Source organism: Fundulus heteroclitus, chromosome 13 (genome assembly GCF_011125445.2).
Source record: "Fundulus heteroclitus isolate FHET01 chromosome 13, MU-UCD_Fhet_4.1, whole genome shotgun sequence".
In the NCBI taxonomy this organism is placed as follows: domain Eukaryota; kingdom Metazoa; phylum Chordata; class Actinopteri; order Cyprinodontiformes; family Fundulidae; genus Fundulus; species Fundulus heteroclitus.
The window spans coordinates 23,651,442-23,666,959 of record NC_046373.1 but is presented as its reverse complement, the minus strand read 5'-3'; the positions used below and the strand labels follow the sequence as shown (position 1 = coordinate 23,666,959).

The 15,518-nt window shown below is 38.3% G+C and overlaps 1 protein-coding gene across 1 annotated transcript; it reads left to right on the top strand.

Moving 5' to 3' along the window:
* The first annotated feature begins 427 nt into the window (after nucleotides 1–427).
* On the top strand, nucleotides 428–7,356 carry LOC105922675 (toll-like receptor 13). The gene is made up of 3 exons (XM_036145957.1): nucleotides 428–2,935; nucleotides 6,393–6,510; nucleotides 7,116–7,356. The coding sequence occupies exons 1-3, from the start codon at nucleotides 457–459 to the stop codon at nucleotides 7,354–7,356; spliced, it is 2,838 nt and encodes a 945-aa protein (XP_036001850.1). The 5' UTR covers nucleotides 428–456.
* The last annotated feature ends 8,162 nt before the right edge of the window (nucleotides 7,357–15,518 follow it).

The following is a 15,518-nucleotide window of genomic DNA, read 5'->3' as shown; positions in this document are numbered from 1 at the left end:
TGACAAATCAACATTCTAGAAGTTTAACTGACTTGATATAATACTCATTAGAAAGTGGTCCTTTACTTTTTTGGGTGAGTATAGTTTAATATTACTTTTGTAATCATCATAGTAACAAAAAAAAGTATTGCAGATAATTTTAAATCCATATCACCCATCAAAAACTGACACCGATTTTTAAGTCAATCTGCACAGGAAATCTTAACATTTGGCGGATAAATGCTGGAATGAACCGTGCAAATGTCAAACAAGTCCTATACCCTACTTGGTCACCATCTCCTTTTTAAAACATTTTTGCCTATGTACTGTGGGGTACAGTGAAATGCATAATTCAAAATCTGATATGGCTGTCTAATAGGCATTGTAGATACATATTTTAATAATATGTATAATATGTATTTTGTCTGCAGATGATTCATCTTGAAGAACTTTAAGAGAAGCAGCAACTGAAGAAACATGTTTGCCAAAGGAAGCTGGTCGTTATACTTTATTCGGAGATTTCTTTGTCTCTTGCTTTTTATTAACCCCTCTAATGCCTATTCACTGAAGAACTGCACCATACTTTATCAGAAACATCCATTTGCTGATGTTTCCTTGGATTGTGCAGATAGAAAACTTGTGGCTATTCCTGATGACATCCCTAAAGATGCTGTTTCAGTAAATCTGCACAAAAATTTGCTTCAGAGAATTAACAAAGAAGATTTAAGTGAGATGCCAAATCTGAAAGATTTGACTCTTACGCACAATGAAATTTCTCATGTGGATGATGGATCTTTCAGTGACTTGACTTTATTAAAAATTCTCTCCATCGGGTATAACAAACTTACTAACCTGACAAACAAGGTGTTTCAAGGCCTGTCCAACCTCACTATGCTTGACCTGAGAGAAAACAAGATTCGGTTCATTCATAAATCCGCTTTTAGGTTCCTGTTCAACTTAGAACATCTAGATTTAAGTGGAAATGAGCTGCAAAAAATCACTGACATCATTCCCATCCTACAGCTACAGCAAATAAGGAAGCTCAGTGTTCATTGCAGTCTATTTTCTTTCTTTGAGACCACAGTCCAACCACCGAAGATGTCTTCAAGCCTGACTGAGTTGGTTGTTTCTGATTGTAACCTGGAAAAGTTCAGCATACTGACAGATATCTTTCCTTACCTACAGAAGTTAGTTATCTTGCCTTCTGGAGGTCATACTGATATAAAGTATGATATACCTGACAAAACTTTAGTCCATAACATAACACAACTTTATCTTACAGACAGTACACTTTCCTTCGAAGGCATCCAAGAACTCCTCACAAGTCTTTGCTCACTGCGTCATCTGCAGCTGCGACTCTTGAAAGAATGGATTGATAAAGCTCTGTTCTCAACAATTTGCAAAATACCAACACTTAGGAGGCTGGATCTGTTGGAAAACTGCCTTGATAATTTTCCCACTGAGCTTTCAGCATGCTCTCAGCTCACAAAGCTGGACCTGTCCAAAAACAAGTTAACTCAACTGGTAAGAGGGTCAATACAACCAATGAAGCAACTGCAGTCCCTAAACGTGAGTCAGAACTTACTCTCCAGAGTTCCAGAGGATGTCCGGAGCCTCTCCTACCTAAATATCTTAGACTTGAGTGCTAATTGTATCTTTAACCTGACCTGTGAAGATTTTATGAACACAACACATCTTACTGAGCTGTACCTGAGCACAAATCACATTATCACACTTAATGAATGTGTTGTTCAAAATCTCACTGATTTGAGACGCTTGGATCTGAGTAACAATCTGCTGCTGACATTTGGAGACACCTTCAAAATTGCTTTAGAAAACCTAGAGGTCTTGGATATGACAGACACGTCGATAAATGCTCTTAGAATGCGTGATTTTCAAAGCTTACGGTCACTTAAGCAGTTAGAAATTGGTGTCTATGTCTCTACGGGAAAACCTAAAACATTTCATAAAATGAATAACCTTGAAGGTCTCCTTGATGAAGAACCTGGATTACAGCTATTAGAAAATTTGACTGTCAAATTCACCATTAAAAAATCTTTGAAAACTCCTAATTTAAAGGTTTATAAATATCCAAATATTCCCTTCAAGTCAATGAAAAAACTGACAGCTAGCTGTGTCGGGGATTGCACTGGCTTTCCCATTAACGTGCCAACAGATATGCTCCGAGGCATGGAACATTTGGAGACTTTTGCAGCTGTAAATATTTGCGCCTTCCCTCCAGATGTAAACATGTTTGAGTTCAACACGCAACTCAAGAGCCTATTGTTTCAAGAAACTGATTTGTCAAATTTAAATCCTGAAGTATTTCGACCAATCCAAAAGTTACAGACTCTGGATCTTTCTAAGTCTAAGCTGAGGTCATGGGACTTTCTGCTCAGGGCCAATCTTTTTGCACTCAGATATCTAAATTTGAGCCACAACGACCTTGCTGTGATTAATGAAGCTGTCCTTCCCTCTCTTCCCTCTCTAACATACTTGGATCTGAGCAATAACTCGTTCACCTGTGAATGCTCAAATGCAGGTTTTATCCGATGGGCCAAAAACAACAAGCAAACACAAGTGGTAAACGCTCATCAGTACAAATGTTCCTTTCCTGTCGAGAAGCAAGGAAGTTTTCTACTAGACTTTAACATCCAGTCCTGCTGGGACAAGGACAACTTTTTCTACTTCATGTCCAGCACTTGTCTGGTTATTCTAACTCTCCTTACATCCTTCATCTACCACTTCCTGGGGTGGCAGCTAGTCTACACCTTCCACCTCTTCTTGGCCTATTTTTATGACAGCAAGAAGAGGATAAAGGGAGTCCCTCATCAGTTTGATGCCTTTGTATCCTACAATGTCCACGATGAGGAATGGGTTTACAGAGAGATGCTTCCTGTGTTGGAGGGAGAGCAGGGCTGGAGACTCTGTCTGCACCACAGAGACTTTCAACCAGGTAAACTCTGCCGTTGATTATTTCAGACTTTGTGAAATAAAACTATGTGAGCAAGTTGGATTTTGCAGATGATATGAAATCCCAGTTTTTTGGTTTGTTTAAAAATAAAAAAAGACATTAGTTCAAACTCAAACCTGAACCTGATTAGTTTACTCGGTTAACCTCTTTTTATTTTTGTACTGACTAGGTTGAATAGTTTTAATGTTGATGAATTTCATATTTCGTTTGTTAAAATCTTGGCAAATATAAAGAGGTTAATGAGCATTGTTAAGGTCTGTACAAAGATTGTACTAAGATTGCTTTAGCTCATTAGCTTTAGCTGTCACTTGATACATATTGTTATAAATAGTACTGTGTATTTTTCAGTGATGTTATCAAGGCGTTGGTTGTTTGTACTGTATGTTTCAGATCATAAGGCGCACTGGATTTTAAAGTGCACAAAATATTCCTCCCTAATGTGTAATATCAATCCGCCCCTTTACATAGACAGCTCTCTCCTGAGCTCTGTCAGGAGGACAGAGCAATTGGACTACACTGCCCTGTTTCTAATATAAAGCCAAAACAAACTACATTCTTGTAATGATCTGCTTAGATTGAGGAGGTGATGAATCCGGTACTCAGCCAGACACTTAGGTAATGTTTAACAGGGTTTATTGAAGTAAAGATGGGGTGGATCCGGCAGGCAAAAAACAATCCAAGCTGGGTTGGAGCAGAACAGAGCAGAAGATCCAAGCATAAAACCAAAAAAACTAACAGGAACTTGGCAAACTCAAAAAAAGGACAATCAGGTAAGATACAGAGAACGCAGAATGCTGGAGAGCTCTTACCACTGGGAGATAAGACATGTGCGAAGTCCCGGCAACAAACAGAAAACTGAGGGAGGTTTAAATAGGTTGGCAGACAGGTGAGCAGGGAGGGACTAATTAACCAAACCCAGGTGGAAGTGATTAAGGGAGCAGACAGGACACTAGAAAGTAAACCTAAGATAAAACAGAACAAACAAAGCACAGAACTAAAATCAGATCTAATACAGGGAACAGATAACTAACTCAATAAAGAGGCTAAACTAGAATCCAAAACAGAAATAAACCCAGAGGCAGGAAAGAGCTACTTAACCAAATAACAAACATAAACCAGAACAGAACATTACACATTCTTATGTTGAATTAACTTACTAGGTTTATTGTTGCTAGTGTGTACTCCGGGCGTGGGCTGCCTAAAGGCTCCCACATACTCAGACGTACTGTGCGCATACTGTGAGCTGGACAGACTCCACGCTGATTCACTGTGGACCTTTTACACTTCATAGTCATGGCAAATTCCTACAATTCCCACACTTTCTGCCAGTGGGACGAAGCGGTGGAACTGATGGTAAAATGTGTGACTAGCTAGCTGAGCACCTAGAGCCGTTTATTTTCCAGCAGGATCCCACCTGTCAGTGAGAGCAGAAAGGGACTGTGATGACGAGCGTCCTTGTGACCGTCTGCTTGGAGCAGTTCAGTGTATCAAGTTCAGTGTCACATATAAAACAGTTTATAGTGTGACACATAGCTGTATGCGCAGAGTCCGCCTTGAGTGAAGTACGCCCGAGTGTGTGGGGGCCTTTACATGAATGCACTTCTAGTTTCAACATTTTAGTCAGGCAGTCTTGTAGACAGCTCAGGGGTCCGATCAGTGTACCGTAATGCTCCCAATATCAGTTGAGCGGTGCAGCCTCGTCGCTTGCCAAACTCGTTTTTACACATTTTAACAGATTTTAGTAAGCACAATGGTAATCATCAATCAAAAAAAAAATCTATGAAAATGTATTTATATAGCACTTTATAACAACCAGCAGGTGTCCAAAGTGCTTAACAAAATAAGTAAAATCACAACATACAATAGAAAGAGAAAACATAGAAAACAATAAAATCAAAAAGGTTACAAAGAAACAAAAGAATGAAATTGTTACACCACTGCGACGTATTAAAGGCCAGCCTGAATCACATATACGGCGCACCGGACTATAAGGCACATCAATTTTTGAGAAAGATTAAGGATTTTAACTGTGCCTTACAGTCCAAAAAATATGATACCTGCAATATTTTATCAGTTTGTTCTGCTGTTCTTTTTATATCTATCATTGCAGTTGTAGAAGCAGACTCGAGAGATATTATCTTGTTCTCTCCTTTTCCTCTCCTCTATTTTTGTCACCTTTTCTCTCTTTTAGCATTTTCTCTCATCTTATTCTCTTCCTTTTTTCTTTTCTACTGTCCCGTTTTTGTGTCCATTGAACGTGTAATAGGCCCAGGATAAAATCTAATAGAGCTTTTTGCATATATAAATCAAGAGGAGCACTATGGCAAAAGCAGCAATGCTCCACTCGTGAAAGTAAAGTCTGTTTGGCTCTCTTTGGGATTAAAGCCACACAAAATAAAAAATTTATTTTAGCTCTTTTAGCTTTTCGTTTCGTTAAATTAGAAATATAATACCCAATAAGGTTTTTAGCAAACTAATCAAGCGGAGCACTATAGTGAAAACAATAATGCCCTATAGTGAAAATAAATCTGTTGGGTTCTCTTTGGCATTTAAAAAGCTATTGTTATTGCTACACAGCCTGACAGGACACATCAAAAATTTAAATGAGACATGAAACCTATGATATTGTTAAGTGAAGTTATTGTCATTGCACATTAATACAAAAAACACAACCTTGGACTGTTTTGACCACAATTCTAGCCTAGCCGTTTGTTACTATCTACTTTCACTTGCCTGCCAATCTGCGTATGACCCTTGCTCGCCTCACGGACCTGCTCTCTGCTTCCATCCTCATCTGCCTGTCATCTCCTGCTGTGAGCAGCCTGCTCCACTCTGGACATATTTCTGCCTGCATCTGATTTTGTTTAACCTTTGTTTTCAGATTGTTTTATTACTTTGTAATGTGGCTTATGTCCCAATGAAGATTGCTAAGAAGTACCAATTCAGCTCCAGTGAAACTAGCACTTGCAGGAGACCCAGGAATAATACACTCATCACCAGAAAACAGAAGCAATGAAATAATTAGAGAATAGTATAAATAATTAGAAAACTACATTGCTTTTCCCTGAGCACTTTTTTTTTACAAATCTAAAGACAACTCAATAGATTTACACAATATTGTTATACAATTACATAAGCACAACCACTAAGGTATAGGATGAAATGATAAAAAACAGTGTTGTTAATAAAGACACAATGCATCTGATTAGAGAGGTATAGATGGTAATGTTTACTCTTTGGTCCATGTTGGTCAGCTTAATTTACCTTTTAAATTTGACATATAAATCGCACCTGACTAGAAGTCCCAGGATCGGCCAAACTATGAAAAAAGTGTGACTTACGGTCTGAAAAATATGTTGTTGTTTTTTTCCCTTTTGGCCAGAACCAGAGAAATGTATCTCAACAGATAGCTAACTCGCTGTATTTGTTGTCTCTGCAGGTAAACCCGTCATAGAGAACATCACTGACGCAATCTATGGCAGCAGGAAGACCATCTGTGTGATCAGCCGCCATTACCTCGAGAGTGAATGGTGCTCCAGAGAGATCCAGATGGCCAGGTCGGGGCACTGTTTTTCAACAAATTGTTTTATACTGTACAAGTTAAAATTTTATAATTATTTTATTTGTTTCCTTTCTATTGCATGTACATAACATTTCGATCATCTTGCATTTTTTTGTTTTTATTTTATGTTGCTTTTTATTTGGTGGATGCGGATGGAGGGGTCTGTTGGTGTTTTTTTACTATTAAGTTTCTAAACTGTATGTACAGGCTTGCCTGCGGGTATAGACAAAGTAACCTGAAAATGAACCTGAACTAAGTAACCTGAAAATGAGCCTTGCTCATTGTGTTCAGAGTAAGATTCTCTTTTTCTTGGAGAAAAAAATGTAGGTTTTCTTTTGCTATAATCACAACTATAACAATTTAATTGACAAAATAATTAAGATGCACCTGTACAACACAATAAAAGTATTTCCAGGGTTATTAAGACATGTGTTGAGCTGAGTAGTTATGAGTAATAAACCATCGCAATTTCATTTTTGTTGTTGTTGTAAGCAAATTAAACTACTTAACTGCAGAATGAAAATGCTTGCATTGCTAAATACTATTTAAATAAAGTGGAAATTATTTAACATTTTCTCCATTTCAACTGAACTTTTGTAGCTTTCGTCTGTTTGACGAGCAGAAGGATGTGCTGATCCTGCTGTTTCTTGAGGAGATACCTGCCCGTCATCTGTCTCCGTATTACCGCATGAGGAAGCTGGTGAAGAAACGCACCTACCTGAGCTGGCCTCAGGCTGTACAACACCCAGGAGTCTTCTGGCAGAACGTCCAGAGAGCTCTGCAGACAGGGGATGAGCTCACTGAGAACACGGACCTGCTGACTGGACCAGGAGGATGCTGAGAAAAGTAACAGATGCTTTTCCAGACGCAGAATCATATGTAAACATAAAATACTATAGTAACGAACAAACCCTCATTGTCTATTTGCAGCAACTAAAGTGCTGTTAGACAGTTAATTTGAGATCAGAAAATTGGTCCTTGACAACAATTGTAAAAACAATGTTGTAGGCTTTTGAACTCCTATTATTATATAGACTTGTCAATTGTCTTGCCCAACAACGTTTTTCAGTACATGCCTACAATACACGTCCTTCTTTTAAAGAGGATTTATGTAAATAATTATGGAATTCCCTAGTTTTAAAACCATTCACTGCTACATGTGACTTTACATATTGAATGTTGACACTTCAAACCCTTGTCTCCAACTGAATGGAATGATTGTATGTTTGAACCTTTATGATGTGAAAACAGCTCCAGCAATGAATCATCGTGTCTACAGTGACATGTTGTCTCTCTCAATTTAGTGTATAAGAAGAAATACGACATTGTATTGTGTATTATGTACTGTCTGTCTAACATGCCTTTATGCAATCTTTTTTTATTATTTTTTGTTTACATTACTCCAAAACCTGCTTCTGATTAGATGATCAATCTCTCATGTAATTTGGTTTTCATACTTTCCAGAGCTGAGTTTAGACCAAACCTTAGAATCCATCAACAGGAGTTGTCCGACAAGTTCAGAGTGGTCTGATTAGCTTTTTGGATTTGGTTGCTTGAATCCTGTTTTTCTTTAGATCAACCACTGCAATGTTTGTCTATTTTTATGAAAGGTTCCTGAAATACTTTGTTGTGCTTTTCTTCCATCCTCAATTTGCCAGTTAGTTGTGGTCAGATGTGGGAACCTCTAAACATTGAAGCTTGAGTCAGAATTGTGTGCTTGAGTGCTTCTGAGACACTTCCAGGCTAGTAGACAAAGGGATCGAAGCAGGGTCCATAAGAGATGTGATAGAAAAAGCCCATGTCTTGCCAAAATAAGGTGCTTTTCAATTTTGTTGTGGCTGTAATGATTCTGAGAGCTGATGGGTCCATGTGGGTCAGAGACTTTGAATTTGCCCTCCCTTTTAAACTTTCTCCTCTTAAATTTACATAGGAAGAAGTCTTCTTCTACGTTTCACTTTAAGATGAACTATTCAAAATAGATTTGTACTTGAAATAATAATATTGTCCCTCAAACTTTGCTTTTATCAAAGAGCACTCCATTTGCAGCAAGGTATATAAATAGATAAATAGTAAAAAGAAGGAAAGCTCATGTCTTGTTCTGTCTGTATGTTAAGTGTATATCTATATCTATCTAACTATCTATATCTATAAAAAATAGTAAAGTACGAATATTTTCATTACGTTTATTAAACTGCGGCACTGAGTTGTGGTAACCGTTTCTCAAACTGATTTAAAGGAACCTTATGCCCTCTATTTTGCCTTTCTTACAGCTTTTGAGCTTTATAGATGGTTATTGGTCACATTATAAAAAATGATTAAAAAAATGTCATGCTTCATTTTACAATGACAAACCTTAATGCATTTGAGCTGCTCGCCTGTTTGGCGAGCAGCTGGATCTGCTGATCCTGCTGTGTTTTGAGGAGATCTCTCTTTTTCATTCTGTCTTCTGGCTTTTAACTCACCTGTTTTTGGATCTTAAATTTTAGTTAGTGGGAGGACACCAGGATAACTCAGGTAGAAATCAAAGAGAGGAACTGGACTACCGGTTTTTGCCATTAAAACATGTTAAAACACAATCTCTAATCAGTTAAAGATTGTGATCTACAGGCAGCTATGACCTAAACGCATTGGACCGCAAAACCGTAGTCATTTTTGTAAGTCTCTTAGTGGACACCAAAGTTCAGTCTTGGTTTCACTTCACAATTGTTCCTGAAATGCTAAAGCTTTATGCTCTGTTAGTCATCCATTCATTCCTTCCTCCCTTTTCTTTCTAAAAGCAGTCTTGTTTAGTTTCATGTCTGCACTGACAGTTCTGTTACTGAGAACTACCTTGCTAGTTTTCACTTGTCATTTACTCCCCCGACAGAGAGAGTTCTACTTATTTTCTACTCATCATTAGGTCTTTATTTGTAGTGCTTCTGACTTCCCTTTTTGAGTCCAAGTAGATAGATCCCATTACCATGTTACAGCATATAGTTTGACTTTATATTTTATTGTTTGTTTTTACAGATGATCTCAGATTTTGCTCCAGCGACCCCAATAACATGTTGAATTCAATAGTCCTGCAGCAGAACAGCATATCCCAAACCATGACACTTCCTCCTCCATACTTCACATTTTGTATGAGATACTTTTTCTGGAATACTACTGTTGGCGAGAAATTAACTTCTAAAAAAGACTCAATAAAGGATGAGACGAGACAAAGCTGGATCTATTTGATGGCCAGTGGGGACCTTTTTAGTCACATACACATTCACAGTTACATTCAACAAAGTCCCGTATTTTCCAAGTCTCAACCCCATTATATAAGGTCAGTTTTCAATGGATGTCTATTGGGGATGTTCCAGTAAGGTATCACACTAGATGTTTGCTATCATCCTTAGAAAGAATCCTTATATAACCGATCTATGGTGAAAAACAGGAAATAGCCAAACATTAGTCATCCTTGATATCATTAGGAGGGTCTCCAGTGTTGTTGAAATCCTTCCGTGCGTGTGTGTGTGTGTGTGTGTGTGTGTGTGTGTGTGTGTGTGTGTGTGTGTGTGTGTGTGTCCTGTGTGGCAATGTAGCATTAAGAATTGTTGTCTTAATGTCAAAAAAGAGCCCTTAATTTCTTAATGTTAAAAAAAGAACAGATTTTAATTTCACAGGTGGAGCCTTACTGCTTTCGCCATGGTGCTCCACTTTCTGTATAGAAGTGAATCGGTAAGCACCTGAATCCAACCACCTGCAGGTGTTTGTGAGAATGCACTAGTGTAGGAAAGGTTTATACATAAGAAAACTGCTCAATAGTGGTTGTGAGCTGCGGTCCCTCTAAGCTGCGCAAGTGCACAATCGCACACTGCATCTGGATTCAGCCAGTACAGCAAGTCTATGCTGCACAGTGAATCAAATCCAAGCTGAACTGTAAACAAAATAACAATAAACCAAGTTATTTTGTACCATTTTGCAACTCTGGTGAGACGGTGTTCCACGTCCCCGCACTGTGAGCGGCAGGTGCTGATCGGAGCACACCACTGATTGATGGGTGGGGCCTTCCTAGTTGGGCAGGTTGCGATGTGAAGGCATATGGAGAAGATTAAGCAATAAGAAACAATGCTGTTGCTGCAGAAAAAGCAAGTTGGCGGCAGATAATAGGTGAAAAAGTCAATGCATGAGTGATATGAGTTATTTGACAGAGAATTAAAGTTAAAGTTGTTTTCTCACACTTCACTCATTCAACACAAAAGGAACGGTGGGGGGGGGGGGGCACATTGATTAAGAAAGACATTGAAAGGATGAGGCAGCAAATCATGATGAAGTATGAAAATACAGATGATTAAGGCAAGGTTAAGTTAGAAGTTTTTCTTATCTTTAACGGTACTCAACTAAAGCATTAATTGGCTATATTCAACATATGCAATTAATGATGGGGCGGTGTGAGTTATTGAAATAACTGATTATGTTCATCTTTTTGCCAGCATTGTTCACCCATCATTCAAAACAAGAGTTGAGACCGAGTTTCTTGTAGGAATATATGTTGAGTATATATATTCAACAATCAACCAAGCTGTTATGCCTTTTGATTGGATCTATTTAATCCCTCTAAATCCATTTATCCCATAGAAATGTGATAGAAACCCCAGTTTTATAGGCATATTCCAAATGAAGTGAAACTGAAACAACAAATGCAAAAGTCTGCATATTAAACTGCATGCAGCTCTTGACAATACTGTCCAATGCATCTGTGAGACATTCTCTCCATTGGCTACCAGTAACACGCTGATAAACTGTTGCTGCAGTGAAAGTCTGCCCTCTGGTGCTTGTTATGTAATATACATGCAGCAGCTTATGAAGAGGTTTAGATAAAACTAAATCTTTTTACTTTAGATATAAACTCTTAAGCATATATTTGCTTTTTATGTTATAGATTAGTCTTATAAACAGGAGTCTAGCACTTTGCTTGCATCTGAAAACTGTTCCTACTATTGCTCAGATGTTTTTAACATCCATGGTAACTTCTACAGTAAGCTAAAGACCTTTCTTTAACTTCAGCAGTTGTTAAATATCTTGAGTGATGCTGTGAAGGACCCCCTCCCACCGCCACCCCAACACACACACACACACACACATCATTCTTTGTTTTGTGTTTCAAGCATTCTTGAGCAAGTCAAGCAAGTCACTGTGTGAGAAATTCAACTACTTGTCAGCAAACCAGCCATGCTGTTTGCACTAAATCAGGATATTGACTGATTTATAATACCCGTTTTGTTTTGCGGCTCAGAAAATAAAAATGTTCTGAAGAACAATCAGACAAAATAATACAAAAGCACTTTTTACATGCTTCATGAGAAGTCATCAGGCTTTGAAGTTGACATTTCTTGGTAAAATAGCCATGCTGAGGACTGGTGGAAGTCAGTTAACCTAATGTGATTTCTTGGAAAATCTGCTGCAGGACCATTAACAGAATGATTTTAATGTGAAAAGGACTAAATTAAAAGCATCCCCTTTAAAGTATGCATGCTTTAAAGGGGACAAATTATACTTTTAATTTATTCCTTTTCACATTGAAATCGTTCTGTTATAGTATATATAAAATGGAACTGCAATGCTTTGGTCTGAATTCCTTGTTAATTTACCACCATACTCCCAATTCTATCCCCATTCTGAGATACATCTGAGAGCCATGTTTTGGTGCACTTTAAAGGTGCATAGCCACATGACTGCTTTATTTATTTATACATCAATAGCAAACTCTGGTTGCATACAAAGTTTTTATGAAGTATTAACATGTCCTGCTGGTGTATTAGTTGTTATTTTGGTGTTTCATGCTTTGTTTTTGCTTAATTTGTTCAGTAAATAAAACCTTCTTGTATATGTACGATATGATTGGAAGTACGTACTGCACATGCGCAGCAGAGGTTAAAACAAGGAGGTGGCTAATGGCTATTAGCATCTCCCAGTGAAATAATGAAAAAAGTTACAAAAAAAAGCGCAAAAAGAAAAAATTATTTCAAGAGGGAAAAGACTGGAATGTCACTGGAAATACAGTGACCCAGGAGTCTTCTGACAGAACGCCCAGAGAGCTCTGCAGACAGGGGATGAGCTCACTGAGAACACGGACCTGCTGACTGGACCAGGAGGATGCTGAGAAAAGTAACGCCGATACATTTCCAGACGCAGAATCATATGGAATACATAAAAAAGTATAATAAATAAAACCCTCGTTGTCTATTTGCAGCAACTAAAGTGCTGTAAGTGCTTTGTCCACCTGCCCAAAACAAATTATACTCGCAAAATAAAAAATGAAAACTGCCCAATTGAGAGGAAAATCGCCTAATCTGGCAACACTACTTAGCAGTGAGACAGACAGGAGCTGGAGGTGTTGGTTTTTCAAAATAAACTTTAACATCTCATTATATTTAAATTAGGGCTGGGCAAGTTAACGCATTAATTTCGCATTAACTCATTAGACTATTAACGGCGATATTTTCTTTAACGCGCATTAACGCATGTTGCTCACATGCTTTTATTTTGTGAAGGTCTGTTGCTAGGGGTTTGAATCAGAACAGTAGGTGGCGATAATGCGCCAATAACCTCGCTGTCAGCCAAACCTCGGATTCAAAGAAGAATCTTTGAATCCGAGGTTTCAAACAAAGCCGACATGCGGAAGGCGGTGTTTCCCGCAGGAATTTGCTTAGGCGAGGCGGTGAGTTGGTGAACGGAACAAGTTTTGTGCGGAGCGGAGCGGAGCCTGCATCGACGCCGTCGGTGAAGTCGCTTCTCGTTTCAAAGTATCCATGTGTTTTTGCCTGTTTTTCCCCTGCCATTCACTATATGCACGCGAGAAAGCAACAACAAAAAACGCGTGTCAACGTCAAATAAACGCAAGCAACGCAAGCATATCGAGTTAGCAAGCATTTCAGTTTAAAGTTCTTCCAGCATCGAATATGACAGAAACAAGTTAATTGTAACCACTGCCAAGTTAAACTTTGGTATTGAACATAAAATGGTAATGCTGTTCCCTGCTGTTACCTCAGAAATTGCCTGTTTTTGGTAGATTTTTTCCTCATAAAGAGAATTCCCTGTCAGTGGCAATAAGCTTTAATTTATTATTATTGCTATTTTTTGTTTTACATGTTTAAGTTGAGCTTTACACTAAATATGTGTTACTGATAAGTGCTACAAATGTTGCAACACTTTTGTTCATATGGCAGCAGAACATTAAAATAAAAGTGTTCTTTACACTGCTTTTGAATTCATTCTTGGAGTTTGTAAATACAATGCGATTAATCGCGATTAATCAGGCAAATTATGCGATTAATCGCGATTAAATATTTTAATCGTTGCTCAGCCCTAATTTAAATTCATTTTAAACTCTGACTATGATTAGAACAAGTGTGCAAATATACAGTAGCAAGCTATATCATATGCTTTACATAGTTTTAAAAAAAATGTTATTCACTCTGAAGGCGTGGTGGCTTTTATTTTGGTGTGGCGGTGCGCCACGATCAAATACATGTAGCGGAAACCTTGGTCCTAGTTGTGTAATGTGTATTGTAATATTTCATTCATTGTACTTTGTTTTCTCATTTGATCCCACACAAAATCTGTTCTCTTAATTTTCTTCCATGATTGGTAAAACAGTTATTTTGTGTGGAAGTACTGTACACACACCTGTCATGATTTTTATACATCCATATCAGAATACTTTGGAGCAAGTTTTTACCAAAGCCTATACTGTGAGGTAAAATGTGTCTAATGGCTTTCATGATTTCTACACTACAGGTTTTCCTTGCATCGTTATAAATATTTATTATGCAGGTGGTGGCTGCACTTTCTGCTCCTCCCTTGTGCACTCCTCTTTTTATTTACATATTGTGAAGAGGAGCAAACACAAGGCAGGATCCAGAGTGTGTGTGGAGGAGAATTTCTCTCCCGTGAGGAAAAACCCACTCTTATGCTGTGTGTAGTGCAAGATTTTCTCCATCATCCTTTAAGCCTGCAGAGGCCTGGACGTGATCTCTTCATACACCTCAAGGGTCTCATAGGTGCTTTAACAGGGATGTTTCTAAAAGTTGGAGTGAACTACAGAACTTAAAGTCAAACTTAAAACTTTGAAGCAATTTCAAAATGTATTCCTGGTGGGAAGGAAGACTGTACATTACGAAGTAGAACACCACACCTCATGGAAAATGGGTATGATGTACCCAAAACCTTCAGGTGTCTGCTAGGAAGCACCATACTGAGACCAAACATACATCCAAAGCAACAACAGAATGGCTTCACTAAAAGAAACTGAAAGTTTAGGGACGGCCTAACCAGAGTCCAGAACTACATCTGACAGTGCAGTCGCCTGAAGAGGGCTGTAGATGGCAGACTGAACCTGCAGTTTCACAGGGGCGTGTCCACAGTTGACATTCACAATAGGATAGATTGCATCAATTTTATAAATATGATAGAACCTCGAATATATGTGACAAAACCCACGCTGTATACAAAAGATGTGTAAAAGTTTGTAAATGATGCACTAGGTGTCCCAGTTTTATCAGATCGCAGTGTTTCTGAACAGCGGCCCATGTTGTTCCTCCTTCAGTTCTTAACTGCTTCCTGTCACAGGCGCTGAGCAGAGAAAGCAGAACTAACCATAATATTTTTTCTTACATATTTCCTGATCATAGCTCCAAAAACTGTGCAAAATGTAAGGTCAGACCAATGCTTCCACATAGAAATGTGTACGTCTGTATATGTATATGTACGTGTGTGTGCTGAGTGTGTGTGCTGAGTTGTAAATCTGTTGTAGCAGTTTGTCAAACTGAATGAAAGGATTTTTAGGCCCTCCATGTTTATCGTCTTGCAGCTTTTGGGCTCCATAGAGAGTGGTTGGACACATTTATAAATTATTGTGGAAAACATGATTAACTTTGTATTTGAGAGCAACACCTCAGCCGTTTTCATAAGTCTCTCAGTGACAAACAAAATGGCTCCAATAGACGCTTACAGCTTTCAGACTGACTGGAAACA

What these genes read in the sequence shown, in the direction of transcription:
- LOC105922675 (XM_036145957.1), top strand. Translation starts at nt 457, where the DNA reads ATGTTTGCCAAAGGAAGCTGGTCGTTATACTTTATTCGGAGATTTCTT. An exon ending in CCACAGAGACTTTCAACCAG is followed by an intron (nt 2,936 to 6,392) that starts GTAAACTCTGCC and finishes TTGTCTCTGCAG; the next exon opens with GTAAACCCGTCATAGAGAAC. An exon ending in AGAGAGATCCAGATGGCCAG is followed by an intron (nt 6,511 to 7,115) that starts GTCGGGGCACTG and finishes GAACTTTTGTAG; the next exon opens with CTTTCGTCTGTTTGACGAGC.